General features: G+C 39.9%; 1 protein-coding gene across 1 annotated transcript in view; it reads right to left on the bottom strand.

The window, feature by feature from the left end:
• LOC107663336 (adenylate cyclase type 8-like) overlaps positions 1-16,729 on the bottom strand; it is a 63,735-nt gene extending 47,006 nt beyond the window's left edge. The window contains exons 1-3 of the mRNA XM_016453543.1: positions 15,114-16,729; positions 3,182-3,331; positions 667-797 (exon numbers count right to left, since the gene is read on the bottom strand). Coding sequence (XP_016309029.1) covers positions 667-797; positions 3,182-3,331; positions 15,114-15,977 — 1,145 coding nt within the window. The 5' untranslated portion in view covers positions 15,978-16,729. The remainder of the gene's footprint in view (positions 1-666; positions 798-3,181; positions 3,332-15,113) is intronic.

The following is a 16,729-nucleotide window of genomic DNA, read 5'->3' as shown; positions in this document are numbered from 1 at the left end:
TAAATACTGTTTTTTAAACTTTCAATTTATCCAAAATCCTGAATAAAAAAAAAAAAAAATCACAGTTTCAACAAAAATGTTAAGCAGTACAATTGTTTTCAACATTGATAATAATGAGAAATGTTTCCTGAGCGCCAAATCGGCATCATGTGACACTGAAGACGGGGTAATGGCTGCTAATAATTCACAAGAACACATGAATAAATTCTATTTTAAAATACAGTAAAATAGAAAACATTTGTTTAAGATTGTAATATTTCACAATATTACCGTTTTACTGTATTTCTGATCAAATAAATGCAACCTCGGTAAGCAAGTATTCTGTCTGCGATCATTCTGAATGCGTTTATGTTATTACATATACTATATAACACAATTTAAGGGGTGGCCAAAGTGGCTTCATTTTGGCTCACACGGCCATGAACTGCCATTTTTGGGGCCAGTCAGAGCCTATTTGGTGCTCTTATGGTGACTGACTGTGCTGTACTGGGCTACTTGTTTGGGTTATAAAAGAGAGTGACTGAGGATGACTGAGACATAACAGCGGAGCGGGTAACTGAGCCGGAATGATGGGTGACCGAGCCTTAATGGCGGATGACTGATTCAATTCCATTTGATTCTCTTCTGTTCTATTCATGATGACTGTACCACAATGGAAGAAATTACCTCACGTTCTCATAGCGGTGAATGTAGATGCGGTGAAATTGGTGCTGTAGGGTCTCGTCCTCCACATTGGTCATGTCGTTAATCATCTCCAGCACTACAAAGCGCGGCAGCACCGACAAGACCAGACGCTCCTAACACAGGTGCAGCATGGGAAATGTGCTTCATTAAACATGGATTTAAATCATTCAGTCACTGAATGCACACTTACACATACAAAAACATAATTTTCATATTATACACATCAATTCCCTTTGAGTTTCAACCAGTTTACCAATTCAACTAGTATACCAGTCTTACCTTTAAACTAAATCACAAATAAGGTAGAATTTCATTAGGAAACAGTTTTTTGCATTATTTTATTTTTTTAACCCCACATATTAATATATGATACAGTTTCCTTTTACTGCAATAACAGCATCAAGTCATTTTTATCCAGTGTTAGCTCCCTTAAATGTTCAGCAGTCAATTAAATATCCCAGAGCGTCCAGTACACAGGGCTAAATACAAATGCGTAACAGCATCTTTCCCAAAAAAATATTTAACAAAAACTCAAATGAATTTATAATTCAATGTGAAGAAAGAGTCTGAATCCTTTTACAAAACACTGCAAAGAACATCTGCTAAATATATTAAAGCTGAAGTATGTAATTTCTTTACTAATTGCAAAATTAATCATATTTTTCAAACAGATTTGCAAACAGTTCCCAGTCATCTATTGGTTGGAGCCCAAAACCACGCCATTGGTTGAGCCAATATTGTGGTGTTGGGCTGGTCAGATGCATAAACAAACAGCAATAGCGTTTACACTTTTTGGGAGGAATATAACTAACAGCTGCCTCTCCATATTAGGTTGGCTGAGGTAGGAGAAAGTATTTTCAAATTGAAAAAAATTACACACCTCAGCTGTAATTCACCTTTGTGACGCTGCATGGATAAAGAGCTGGTACTGCAAATATGAATTCAACAAGCCAGAGGTTTGTAATCTCACCACTGGCTGGGCTAAAAGCACAGGAAATTTGGATAGATGGACATACAAAGGAAGAGGAAATGCAAGCACACACACACACACACAGTGGTACCAGCATGGGCTCCACTTGACTGGCAAATAAAACCCACTTCAGCAAACAGCCGGAGTGCTCTCAGAGAAAGAGATGGAGAGAGAGATTCCCTAAGGAGTCTCGGAACCTTTCTACACTAGCTTTCTGTCCCTATGAGATGCTGTTCTCATCTTTAAATCAATTACTCTCACCCACTGTGGCTCATTGCTGATAAAGGAGTGTGATATAGCAAGGTTACGCGTGAGCATGAATGTGCACACACTTTTAAAAGGTTGGGGGGTCAGTAAGATTTTTTTTTTTGGGAAGGAACTGAATATTTTTATTCAGCAAGTATGTATTAAATTGATCATAAGTGACGGTAAATACATTTGTAAAGTTATAAACTATTTCTATTTCAAATAAATTGTGCTCTTTTGAACTTTATATTCATCAAAGAATCCTGAAATGTTTTTTTATCACATTTTTGATAAAAAAATATCAAGTACGTTGATAGTACAGTGCTGTTTTTACATTGATAATAATAAGAAATGTTATTATCAACGAGGATCATGTGACACTGAAGACTGGATTCAGCTAACTGAAATTCAGCTATGCCATCACAGAAATAAATGACATTTTAAAGGGGACATTGTATGAAATTTTTAGTTTTAGGTTTAGTTAGGTTTCTGGCATGTCTGCCAGCTCACAAAAGCTGAAAAGAAAACACGCAGCCAGTTTCTATGTGAATGTAAATGAGACCACCATGGAAGAGAGGGGTGGGGTGAGCAGTAGCTCATTATCATTTAGAGACTTGCATTGAAACGGGTTGCTGTGAACAGCTGTTTTTGACAAGGTAAGAAGGGTGTTGTTTTACACGACCGTTGAGGAATTTTAACCAAAGTATGTTACAGACATTTCATGAAGGCCCTAAAGAATCATACCAACTTGTGGAAAATGAGCATCTGATGTCCCCTTTAAAATATATTCAAATAGAGAACAGTTATTTTAAATTATATTTCATTTATTTTGAAATTATATTTCACAATATTACTGTTCTTTTCTGTATTTGTGATCAAATAAATGAAGCCTTGTTGAGCATAAAAGACTTGTTTCAAAAACATGAAAAAATCATACCAATGTTTTGATAAGAAAACGTATACAACATCTACTCAAATTTGAAAAAAGAAATGATTTACTATTCACTGACAAAGCTGCCAGTAGAATAAACATTTCTGTAAATTGCTTACCAAAATTTTCAAATATACACACACACACACACACACACACACGTCTATAAACTATGGTATTTTGCTAGAAAGTATACGCAATTTAATGAAGTAGTTGTTTTGTTTCGCACACATACATTATACATACTGTACACTTCCTGGAAACATCCAAAAGCACTCTGCTCACAAACACATTTACATATGTCACGTGAGTGTGTGTGAAGGAAACTTTTAAAGTTTGCGAACACTAACCTGTCGCTGGTTCTCGGTCTCCAGGCGGAGACGTGCCTCGATGCACCTGCGTGTCTCCAGAAAGGCCTGTCGTTGGGCGCGGTCTGACAGGTAGCTGATAAACATCCCTGCAGTGTTTATACATAAGAACAGCAGCACCTGAGCTAACAGCTGAAGAGAAAGAGAAGAAAAAACAGAGAATTTTACCAACCTTAAGCAATTAGTGTACTAAACTGCAGGACAGGTGAAACTATTCTAGATACAAATGAACTACAACCATTTATCAGCTGTATATAACAGTATGTGGAATTTTACACTGGAAACAAACACAAAAACAGCATAAACAGTGTCCAAAATTAATATTTTGTTACATGTGCCAATGGTGAGTGACAGTATTTTGCATTTTTTACTAAAGTATAGCACAGTAGCAGATACCAGCCACTGCCAAGCAAGTTTTATTTTTCCCTTGCATTTGGCACTTGGCAAGTGTAAATTTCAGACCCTGAGCATAAGCATACAAGAGATAAAATACTTAAATGCTTATTTTAATTTAAATGCAATACTATTCCCTAGGAGATAGAAGCTAAATGTCATCTTTCTTCCAATTTTACACACAGACACACATAAATGCACATTAATGTGAAATTAATAAATGTCAGTCATATACTGGACGCAGAGTAAAATATTTTAGAGTAAATAAGCATACTATTATTTTAAATGTACTCATTTAAAAGCAAAAGTAAAGAGATTTTTAAGAAACTGTGGTCTTTTTTGTTCGCCTTTCAGGTCCAATTATTTAATCACTGTTTAAACTCATAAATTCACTGATTAAAATTCATACACACTGTGATTTTATGATAAATCTGTCAAAATATTTTGCCTTAATATAAAGATAAAACCATACTGATTTTATTTTGCTGGTTTCTGGCTTCCTTGCGTATCTTATGCACAAGTACATTAGAACTGAACACACAAAATCACATTTACAAACTTGTCACTTACTTCCAGTGATTTGCATGTTTTAGCTTGAAAATAAAATGAATTAGCCTTTAGGCAACAGCTTAGCTGTTCTCCTACCATGCATTTCCAATTAGTTTCCATTTTCTGATTGGCTTACCAAAGCCCAGAAGAAAATGTGCAAAAAAATAAAGGACCCATCTGGCCCACCCACTGTGGGGGAGGGGGAGTTGCAGAGGTCAGAGAAAATTGGGGATTGATGCCAAATTGATAAACACATGTTAGCTTAAGTTACTGAATCTGGATTGAACCACTTAGCCCTCTGCAATCAATAAGATATCAAATATACTGACTTTCTAATAAATGTAGACACATTGTCACAAAAGACTGACAACTCAGAACAATCAGAACAAATGCATTCTACCAGTTTCTACCAGTGATAAGTTTGAAATTTGTCAGATTTATCAATTTTTGTTTACTTCAGTTGGGCCACCACAAATAAAGCCAAAATTGTAACCTCCAGTATGATTGGCTGGCTGAAATGAAATAGTGGGTCTATTGTTTTTACAAGGCACTGTACAATTAGTGTATAATTAGACAGCTTCGATTTTATACCAAGACTATATACAACAAAACAGACACCCACACCATAAGACACACTTTCTGTCTGTCCAGTAAAATAGCCACTGAGGCATAGCAAATAAGTACACACAGAGGTGCATATTTATATTTAGACATGGGAACAAACACTGTTAGTTTACTGCATTTGGAACATATACTGTCATGCCTCTCAGAGGAATCCAAAAATACACACGCTTTACCAAACATGTCTGAAATCTCCAGAGAGTATGATGTAACCACCTGCAATCATTAACACTCTAAAACAATCACTGCACAAACATGTTTAAGCATGTCTCCGCACCTATTACTACAAAAGCCTCATAGGCATTTGTGTGTGTGTGTATGTGTGCGAGTCGGTTTAGACATCCCTCATGGGAATATACATTTTCTGACTGATTAACGAGCCCCTCATCCTTTACAGTTTCAATTACTTCAGTTTTTTTTGTCCCGCGGGGGCATCAAAAGGCTGCCATTTCAGATAGAGGCCCTAATTAATACAATCCCTCCAGTACACACACACACAGCAGAATTAATGTAGTAAACAACATTCAAGAATCAAGCTAGCATGCAAATTCACTAAAATATTACTTTTAATAATATTAATCGTTGCTGCTTGTAATTGTAAATTATATTTGCAAACACATAAACAACACCAACATTCACTTTAGCAATGTGTGTGCGTAATAATATACAATAACACACACAGAGAGGTCAGTGATGTGGACAGTCCTAATAGGAAAACTCATTATTTCAGACTATTCCTATTCAAATCACTGACCTTAAAAAACATCATCTCACATCACACAAATCCCTCTCCACATATGAAAACATGAACAGCCTACAGACTAATGAAGATGAGTCTTTGTGTGTTTCTTAGAACATTACTCTTAACCATAGGAAATAAACAACAGATGGTCAGTTACTCTTTCTAGCTTTACATTTATCTACAGTAAAGGTAATTTTCCCAATGTCGTTTTAATACCTTTTAAGTCAGTTCCCCACAGGTGTACTAGTATGATAACCACAGGTGTAGTTCATCAAAGTAATTATGGCCATGATCCACTAATATTAAACAAACAGAAAGAGTCATAAAATTTGGAGAAAAAAATATCTTATCTTAATATTAATATCTTATTATCTTATATTAAAAGATAAAAAATATATTTTTAAAAATAAGAAATGTCTGTGAAATGCTTTGCATAAAAAGTATGGAGTCCTGTTTCTGCCTATAGGAATAAAATAGGTAACTGTGAGAAAGTTTAAAATAAACTTTTTTTGTGAGGTTTAAAGTTGCAGTTATGAGAAATAAGATCAAAATAAGACATAAGGCTCAATTATGAGAACTAGTCCCAACTGTGAGACACAGAGTAACAATTATAAGAAATACTCCCTAATGTGAGATATGGAATTGCAACTGTGAAATATAAAGGTGCAATTATGAGAACAAAAGTCCCAATTGTAAGATATAAAATCCCAAATGTGAGATGTAAAGTTGCAATTATGAGAAACAGTCCCAATTGTGAGATATAAAGGCGAAAGTACAAGAACAGGTTTCTATAGAAAATTGTGCTTCTGCTAACTTTATTTAAAATGAATGACATTTGAATTGGTATTTTATCTATCAAAATTATATTCATTAATTTCTATGTGCAGCTTAAATATTAAAATATGTTTTGGGGCCACTGCACTCAAAAAAAAATGACTCTTTGGCTGAACATGATTCAATCATGGACAGTGGTTCCACGTGTTTGTACCATGTTATTTGGACATGAATAAATCAAGTTATCATGACATGTCTAATTTTAGTTGAGTTTACTCAGTTTGCTTTAGTTCATCCTACATGAAATATCTGAGTAGAGATAATATGTTTACATCATATAGAACCACTGTCCATGCAAGTTCACCCAAAGTGTTATAAAAACATTAGCAAGTAAGATATAACTTTTCTTTACACATATGATGTTAGTTGTTAGCAGTTTAAGGATGGTACTGTGTACATCATGCGCTAGCACTCTCAATTCTCATGGCTCTAGGCAGTTTGAGTCTGACAACAGAGGGGTTGATGACTCTCTCAATTTCAAAAGGTCCAAGGTAGCGAGGAGAGAGTTTCTTAGAATCGGTCTTTAAAGGAATGTTTTTAGAAGCAAGCCAAACTTTCTGACCTGGTTGATAAATGGGTGCGGGGGTTCGATGACGGTCTGCAAGGTGGCGATTACGATCAGCTGAACGGAGCAGAGCAGACCGTTCAGATCTTCCCTCCAGATCTTACGGCAGCGACGGATATGGACTTGAACTGATGGAACAGCAATTTCATTCTCCTGTACTGGAAACAAAGGAGGCAAATATCCCAAAGAACACTCAAATGGAGAAATACCAGTAGCTGAGCTGGACAGGGAATTGTGAGCATATTCAATCCAAGTGAGGTGGGTACTCCAAGACAAAGGATTATTTATAGCCACACACCGTAATGCTGCTTCCAACTCCTGGTTAGCCCGCTCTGCTTGCCCATTAGACTGAGGATGAAAGCCAGAAGACAAACTTACAGTAGCACCAAGCGCATGGCAGAAGGCTTTCCAAACCTGAGATGTAAATTGGGGCCCACGGTCTGAGACAATATCTAGAGGGATGCCATGAAGACGGAAAACATGCTGGACAAGGAGATCAGTGGTCTCTTGAGCTGTGGGCAATTTAGGGAGAGCCACAAAATGCACTGCTTTAGAAAATGGTCCACAATAGTAAGGATAGTGTTGTTGCCTTGTGAGATAGGCAGTCCAGTAATGAAATCAAGAGCAATGTGTGACCAGGGCCATCTGGGAATAGGTAAAGGACGAAGCAACCCTGCCGGGGGTAGGTGTGAAGTTTTCCCACGTGCACACACAGAGCAGCCATTGACAAATTCTCGAGTATCCTTATCCATAGTGCCCCACCAAAAATGTCGTTTAAGGAGGTTAACAGTGCGACTAGAACCAGGGTGGCAGGCAAACCGGGATGCATGGGCCCACTGGAGGACCCGGGAACGAACCGCATTGGGAACAAACAAACGTCCAGGAGGCCCATTGCCTGGATCGGGTTGGGTGCGTTGAGCCTCCCGAATAACTGACTCAATTTCCCACGTGATGGCCCCAACCACACAGGAAGGAGGGAGAATGGTTTCAGGGCTTTGCGGGTCCTCTTCTGGAGTAAATTGTCGTGAAAGTGCATCTGGTTTAACATTCTTTGAGGCAGGGCGGTAAGTGAGGGTAAAATTGAAGTGACCAAAAAACAGGGCCCAACGTGCTTGTCTAGGATTTAGATGCTTAGCAGTTTGTATGTAGGCTAGGTTTTTATGGTCAGTCCATACCAAAAAATGGTTGTTCACTTCCCTCAAGCCAATGTCTCCAGTGTTCCAAGGCTAACTTCACTGCCAATAGTTCCCGGTTCCCTACATCATAATTACGTTCAGCAGTGCTCAAGCGACGAGAAAAAAAAGGCACAAGGATGAAGCTTCTGATCTGTAGCAAAACGTTGGGACAAAATAGCTCCTATACCAGAATCAGAGGCATCCACTTCCACGATGAACTGCCGAGATGGATCTGGCTGAATAAGCACAGGAGCTGAGGTGAATCGTTCTTTCAGTTTGACAAAGGCCTGATTAGCCTCCTGAGTCCACCTAAAAGGGATAGAGGAAGAAGTGAGGCTGGTGAGAGGAGCTGCCACACGGCTATAATCCCTAATAAAACGGCGATAAAAATGGGCAAAGCCCAAAAATCGTTGCAGCTGTTTACGGGTGGTAGGTTTTGGCCATTCTGTCACTGCCCGGATCTTCTCTGGATCAGTCTTCACCTGCCCGCGCTCAATCACGTATCCCAAGAAGTTGACAGAACTGACATGAAATTCACACTTCTCTGCTTTTACAAACAGTTTGTTTTCGAGAAGCCTCTGCAGAACTAGACGAACGTGGCTGATATGTTCAGAGATGGTGTGGGAGAAGATTAAAATGTCATCCAGATATACAAATATGAAGCGGTTGAGAAAGTCCCTGAGGACATCATTGACCAGAGCTTGGAACACTGCTGGAGCATTTGTAAGTCCAAAGGGCATCACCAGATATTCAAAGTGTCCAAGGGGCATGTTAAAAGCGGTCTTCCATTCATCCCCTTCTTTTATTCTGACCAGATGGTAAGCATTTCGCAAGTCCAGCTTAGTGAAAACTGTGGCTCCATGAAGGAGATCGAATGCGGAGTTGATAAGAGGTAAGGGATATTTGTTCTTAATAGTTATGTTATTGAGACCACGGAAATCGATACAAGGACGTAGAGTGTGATCTTTCTTTGCCACAAAGAAAAAACCAGCCCCAAGGGGAGAGGAGGAGGACCGAATTAGACCAGCAGCAAGGGAATCATGAATGTATTTCTCCATAGCCTCCCTCTCAGGTCGAGAGAGGTTGTACAGTCTACTAGTAGGCAGAGGAGCTCCAGGAAGCAGATCTATTGAGCAGTCATAGGGCCGGTGGGGTGGCAAGGTCTGGGCCTGATCCTTACTGAAGACAGCACCAAGATCATGGTATTCAGAAGGAATACTAGACAGATCAGGAGGTTCTGGGATGGAAATGGCTACAGCAGCCTCAGCTGGTGGAAGGGCAGACTGTAGACAGGAGGAATGGCAAGGTAAACTTCAATTCATCACCTTGCCTGAAGACCAGTCAATATGTGGATTATGAAGTCTCAACCATGTGTGTCCTAAAACCAGAGGAGAAGTTGGAGAGGAAATAATGTTCAGCTGAATGTACTCACGATGATTACCAGAGAGAACCAGAAGCAGAGGAACCGTACAATGAGTGATTTGTGCCAGGAATTTTCCATCTAAGCCATTAACTGAAATGGGTGAGTCCAATGGCACTGTGTGAATTCCTGCCTGGGAAGCCAACTTTGCATCAAGGAAACTGTCATCGGCCCCAGAATCCACCAGAGCTAACAAAGAGAGAGACTGCTGGTTAATACACAAACTTGCTTGTAATTGTAGACGACAAGGAGACACAGAGGAAGAGGTAGTTTGGCTCACCAGTAACCCCTCGTCAGCCACAGAGAGGAGAGCATAGCCACACCCCGGGATACACCAACTCACAAACACAGACACACAAAAAGAAAAAACACAGCTGGCCAAAAATCCAAATCCCTGACACATTGGAGTCGCTTTTTTAAATTAAAGTAATTTAAGACTTTTTTTAAGCAGGTCCTCAACCCAACCACATGCTCCACACTTCACCAATGGACACACAAAATACACCAATAGAAAGTCTTTTAAAATGCCAACATAATAGAGCATTAGACATGAAAAAGTCTCCCTATTATCACAGTTTACTAAAAAATGCATAAAATAACACTTTATTTCAACATTTTCTCTCCCCATATCCAGTCCTGTGCAAAGCATGATGGGAAGTGTAAAACTTATTTTGAGGTACTTGATTGAAACATGTTCTTTCAAAATGAAAACATCGAGTTAAGCCAAACAGCAACCATTTCAAGTCAGTTTAACAAGATGCAGTCATGTTTGAATGACAAACCTGATACATGGTGTTAAATCAAAATGAATTGTTTAAATAAAGTGATCAGCATCAAAAAATATTTTTGAGTGTGTACATTTCATACAGTGTGTGTGTGTCCATCAGCTAAACACAGCAGGAGAATTAACACAACAAATCTGACTGTACAGTTATATCACTGACTTCTAAATTAATACTTCAAACCAGACATGCACACACAAACACAGTGCACTTCAACTATAGTCTTTAACACCATAATTATCTCAGCAAAGTACAGTGATATCCATCAGCATGCAGCAGAAATCGTTAAGAGTGATTGACTCCCATTGACTGCAGCAAATTATAAAAAAAAAATCAAAATAACTACTGCATAGTGGCTCGTAGACCAACAGATCTAATGAAACTGTTAATATCAACATTGTGCTCCAGCCAGAGAGTCTTCACCACGCTGAGGAGCCGAACTGAGATTTAATTAACACTTCATTTAATTACTGGGGTTGATTACAGTTGTAAAATGCTGCCTCTGAGATTTTTCCATAGATGGGCTGCTGTCCACTGATAATTCAGCTGGTGAGCAGAAACATTATAATGCCAAATTGATTAACTTTGAAATTTGACTTTTTTTTTTTTTTTAAGTGATGTACTGCTACTGCAGCCAGTCTCCATGGAGCATATTAGCTATAGCAGATGCACTGTGGGAATAACTGTATTTTCAGTGTTGCTTGCTGTACCTCTTGGCAGCTATGATATTAAAGGAACAGTTCACCCAAAAAGGAAAAATTGCTGAAAGTTTGCTCACCCTCAGGCCAGCCAAGATGTAGATCAGTTTGTTTCTTCATCGGAACAGATTTGGAGAAATTTACCATTACATCACTTGCTCACCAATGGATCCTCTGCAGTGAATGGGTGCCGTCAGAATGAGAGTCCAAACAGCTGATAAAAACATTACAATAATCCATAAGTAATCCACACGACTCCAGTCCATCAATTAACGCCTTAAGTGATAAGCTGTGTGTTTGTAAGAAACAAATGCATCAAGGCATTTTAACTTTAAACTTTCACTTCTAGACAAAATACGAGTCCATAATCCATAATATTGCATCCTTCAGTCCAGCCCCTGTTGTCATCTCACATCAAAATCCACTGACACACTTGTTTAGAACTGTTTTGGACTGTTTCCACTTGTAAACAGTGCTTTATCTGTACATATTTCTCTCCTGATACAGATGAGATGACATTTTAACTGGAAAAAGCAATATTATGAATATAATGAATTATGGATTTCATATTTTTACAATTAATGATTGTAAGTTAAAAATGTCTTAATAATGGATTTATTTATTACAAACACACATCTTTTTGTTTCATAAGACATTAATTAATATACTGGAATCATGTTTTTATCAGTTGTTTGGACTCTCATTCTGACAGCACCCATTCACTGCAGAGCATCCATTGGTGAGCAAGTGATGTAATGCTAAATTTCTCCAAATCTGTTCTGATGAAGAAGCAAACTCATCTTAGATGCAAGGTGAGTGTGAGTAAACTTATAGCCAATTTTCATTTTTGGATGAACTATTCCTTTAAACCCCACAACCTCTTACTCTGACAGCCGAGACCTTTAAGTGTGATACAAAAGAATCGTTGTACCTATAACTGCTTACCTAGAGCACTTTTACATATTTCATTCCCAACACTTTTCACTGATGTGGTCAGGGTTAATCTAAATCTATTTTTAATGACTGTAATTGTCCTGCCTTCTTGTGCCTTGCAAAACTTTTGTCAGAGTAGATGCCATATTTATTTTGATGTGAAACAGTCTGTTTTCCCTAATCAAACCTGATGCATTGGACCGTTACCTACTAATCATGTCCATGTTGCCCTCTACACTGTAATACTAATCTCAGGACAACTTTACACTATCATTGATAACAGCAACTGATTGTTCTGAAGGTTTTGATTACACGGCAGGACCGTCTACAGTGTCAGCGATCAAGTACTAGATTGAAAAATACATTATTAATCACTCAGACATAAAAACATTTAACTGACCAGGCAGCCTGCTGTTATTGATCTCTGTGCATGTGTGAAAATCTCCACGAGCAAAAAGGTCCATAAATGTGTTCTGTGTGTGCCTGCTCTACACATAAAGTAAGGTTTCTGCAAGTAACTGGATATTGTGTCATAGGCTTTGCTAGACCCCATTTATTTTATTTATAATTTTTCTTTTTAATTTGCACTGAATTCAGCCTCAAAATCTGTGATCTCTCTACATGTTTGCTGAAATCAGCAGCTGCAGCAAGTTGTCGGAAGATAGTTGTCTTAAACTAAACTTTGTTATATTAAGTGCCATCTTTCCTTCAAGTCAAATGGCAGACCATGGCATATGTAGGCCAGCAATGTTTGGCACAGAGGTCTGCCCCCACAAACAGTGCTCTACTTCTCTGTTACTTTCTGTTCCACAAAACAAAATGCACCAAAAGATGGTACCTTTACTTACATAGTTATGTCAAAAAGTATTTGCATATAAATTTTGGACCCATATGTCACACTTAAAAAAGTCTGCATTTCATTGCATTAGATACAAAATATTAAACCAAGTCATATCTGCAAACAAATGATGCTGGAGCTTTCTCTGAACTAACGTCACTTTTCTGAGATGTTTTTAATTATTTTTAACCAATTGCTCTCAAGGGCATTTTTAGTGGATGTATGAAGTCAGCTCCCCTCAAATTCACACATGTTCTAGCAGAATAACTACTGGTGAACTTCATTAAATTAACAATATACTGTCAATTTGAGCAAGGATGCATTAAATTGAACAAAAATGACAGTAAAGACATTTATAATGTTACAAAAAAAATTGTATTTCAAATAAATGCTTCTTTAAAAAAAGTATCACAGTTTCCACAAAAATATTAAGCAGATGTTTTCAACATTGATAATAATAAGAAAGTTTCTTGAGAAACATTCTTGGAATGATTTCTGAAGGATCATGTGACACTAAAGACTAGAATAAAATCAGAAAAATACTTTGATGAACTCAAAAATCAGCTTTACAATCACAGGAATAATATACAATTTAAAATATATTCAAATAAAAAAACTGTAATTTTAAATTGTAACAATATTTCACAACATCACTGTTTTACTGTATTTTTGATCAAATGCCGCCTTGCAGTGAGCACAAAAAAAAAACATTTAAAAAAATCTTACTGAGATGAGATATATATGTATGTGTGGGTGCATCTATTGCCAGTCAAGATTTGAACTCCCAACCTCTCGTACTGAAAGCAGGAAATTACTCTTCTGACCCACATCATCACCCTGCACTTTGTCTATCGACAATCCTTCCAGCTGCACACAACACTCTCACACTAGTCTGGTGGAGTTTGTGAAGTGTCTTATAAATGATTGATGGAGACCCTGCAGGAGTTTCCATAAACCCAGAGAGAGAACAAGAAAGCAACCGCATACAAACTGACGTCCATCTTACCCAGTCACTGATGACATTCTACATACGTAGCGCTAAACACCGAAGCAGGTGTGTGGTCAGGTCTGAGGAAGTGTGTGAGTGTGTCCTACAGTATAAGCGAAGGAGAGGGAAACAGAGATGGGAGACGAAGTGATGCTGGCAGACAAGCATGTGAGTCAGAGAGCCCTTCTCCATATCTCCCTCCCACGCTTGCTATTTTTACAGTCTACCTCACAGCATCTTCGACCACTTCGACAAATTCAACACACACATTTTTGGGTCTGCTTGGCTGAGTTTGACTATTTTGACCTGAATCTGCATATAGACATCTGGATCTGGCCTGAATCTGTGTGTGAAAGGACACCAAACAACTCTGTCTGTCTGCCTCTCTTTGCTGTGATCACAGTGAATAATCATTGCACACTATAATTAACTCACACAGCTTCCTGCCTCTTCACTGTTGCGTGTGCCTGTGCGCTTGTTTTTGTGTCCAGTACATTTACTTGTTTGTGTTTTTACTGTGTGTGCAGGTGAACGCCACAAAATAACTGTAGTGCCACTATGACTCAATTTAAATGTGATATGATCACGTTGAGTAGCATCACCTCAGGTCATCTTGTCATTTAGAATCTTTCAGCGTCTGACAGAGAGAAAAAGAGGCTTTGTTGGACTGTATACAGACATGTATGCAACCGCTTCAATCCAATTAAATGCAATTTATAAGTGATAGTTGACCTAAAAATTAAAATCATGTTCAAAACCTGTATGACTCTTCTTCTGTGGAACACAAAAGAAGATATTTTGAACACTGGTGTCCAACAACTTTAAACCCCATTGACTTTCATATGGACAACAAACCCCCTACATTTTTCGAAATATCTTCTTTTGTGTTACACAAAAGATAGTCATACAGTAAATGATGGCAGCATTTTCATTTTGGGTGAATAATCCCTTGAATTATCTTATATATATATATATTTTTTTTTTGTTTTTGTTTTCGTAAATATACACAATTTTTTTTTGCAATATGTCTTTATAAATATATTGGGAAAGCTCACAATGCTCAAGCTCACCTCAGATGTTATTGAAATGTGTAACTGACCACAGTGCTCTAATATGACTGCTTTGGCGCATTTAGGAGCTCTTCTTGACCTTTATTGACCTCTATAAAAATTGGACCGCAAAAGCAAGCCATCAATATCAGACAGAACAGTACGACGCAGTCTGCGACGAACGACCTTAAAATGTCACTTTCAGCACCACATTGGATGGACAGCAATTTGGTTAAATGCCTCGAGCACTGAAAACATCCAGTGTTGCACCCGCATAAATGCATCCAAACTCGGCATGATGTAATATTGCACATTTCTCTGTCTCACCTGATTCGTGGAGCTCTGCGCTCGAGGGGGCACCAGCAGCTGGATCGCGATGTGCAGCGCGGAGGTCAGCAGTCCCGCCACGATGGCCCAGGTGAGAGGCAGCGGCAGCATGCTGTAGGTGGCAAAGAGCGTGAAGAGCACGTACCCTATCCCATCCCCGAGCAAGCCGTAGCCCAGTCCCGTCGCGAGGATCTGTGTGGCCATGGCGACCCAGGTCACCACACCGCTGTACTGCAGGTATCCGTGCGAGCTCGTGTCCTTGCGCACCACCACCAGAGCGCAGATGACCACCTCGATGCCCGTGAAGAAGCCGAGCAGCATTCCTTTGATCGGGTCCATCGGAGTGGACGCCAGGGTCAGGTGCAGCACGAGCAGGGTTAGCTTGGTCACCACGTCCAGAATGTTCATGACCACCACCGACTTCCGTCGCTGGCCCAGGAAGTAGCGCTGGTACAGGCGCTCGAGGTCCCTGGACTTGAAGGCGTAGCGCAGCGTGGGGAAGATGACCCCGCGGTACGTGTAGCCCCAGCTCAGGAAGAAGTCGGAGTTGCTGGGCGCGCAGTCGATCTGCAGGAAACCCAGGTCGCTGCTCGAGCGCTCGGGGAAGACTTTAGTGCCGCCGTTGTTTTGCCGGTCGCTCACCGACGTCCTGCCGGCGGATTGTTTGCGCGAGCCCTCCGCGTGAGGCTCGTCCGGTGAGACGGGTTTCGGGCTGTGCTCGTGAATGAATCGCTGCTCGGTGATGTGTCGCACGGCATTCTGCCACAGCAGGCGCTTCGGTCGGTTCCCGTTGTTGCTGGGGGTTTTGTTGATGGTGTACAGCTCCTCGCTGGCGCTGGAACAGCGAACCTCAGACAACTCCATTGTTCCCACGCCTGACGCGGTTCTATTTACCTACGTGCGTTCCCAGAACAGAGACAGCGAAGACGTGCAGGTGTGTGCGAGGAAGAGTGAAGGCGAACCGGACAGAGAGTGGAGAACGCATCGGGACAAGCAGACTGGTCCCACGGCAGCTGCCGCTCATCATCATACGTCTTGTCCTCCGCGAACGTCAAAGCGATTCGGTCGCGCTGGCTCGTGCCATTTGGCTACGCAGCGCTACAGCATGGCATGCGCCCGCTCGCGTGCTGAAAAACAGCGCATCTTAACGCGGTCTGACGACGAAAATGCCCCCCGTTGTCTGCGTGTATTATCCTTTGTGCTTCTGCAGAAGGTCTTGGTGTGGCTCTTTTCTCTTTATCGCAACCAGGGTGCACATACAAGAATCTTAAAGAGTCCTTTCCACAACGCCATTCCGCCCCTCGCGCGGCACAGTCGAGCCTTTTACAATATGTGGGTCTTCTGTGATATGTTTTCCGCTCAGGAACTGTCTCCAGGAATCTTTGTCATATCCAGAGGTGAGGTTTAGGGTTGGAGGGGTGTTGGGAAGACCTTCCTCTTCGGTAGTTTTGGGGTAGCAGAACCGGTCGCGAAGGATAATGGAGTGCTGAAATCCAAGAATAATATCACATAAAACAAACAGAAACGCTTGTATCAGTCAGTAAAGATACTGAAGGCTTCTGTGATGTTATACAGAAGCATTCAGTGCGTCCGCGCTCATCTGGTGGAGATGGTAT

This window comes from Sinocyclocheilus anshuiensis, unplaced genomic scaffold, assembly GCF_001515605.1.
Source record: "Sinocyclocheilus anshuiensis isolate Anshui unplaced genomic scaffold, SAMN03320099.WGS_v1.1 scaffold2060, whole genome shotgun sequence".
Classification (NCBI taxonomy): domain Eukaryota; kingdom Metazoa; phylum Chordata; class Actinopteri; order Cypriniformes; family Cyprinidae; genus Sinocyclocheilus; species Sinocyclocheilus anshuiensis.
The sequence above is the reverse complement of the archived record's forward strand: the minus strand, read 5'-3'. Positions and strand labels throughout refer to the sequence as shown.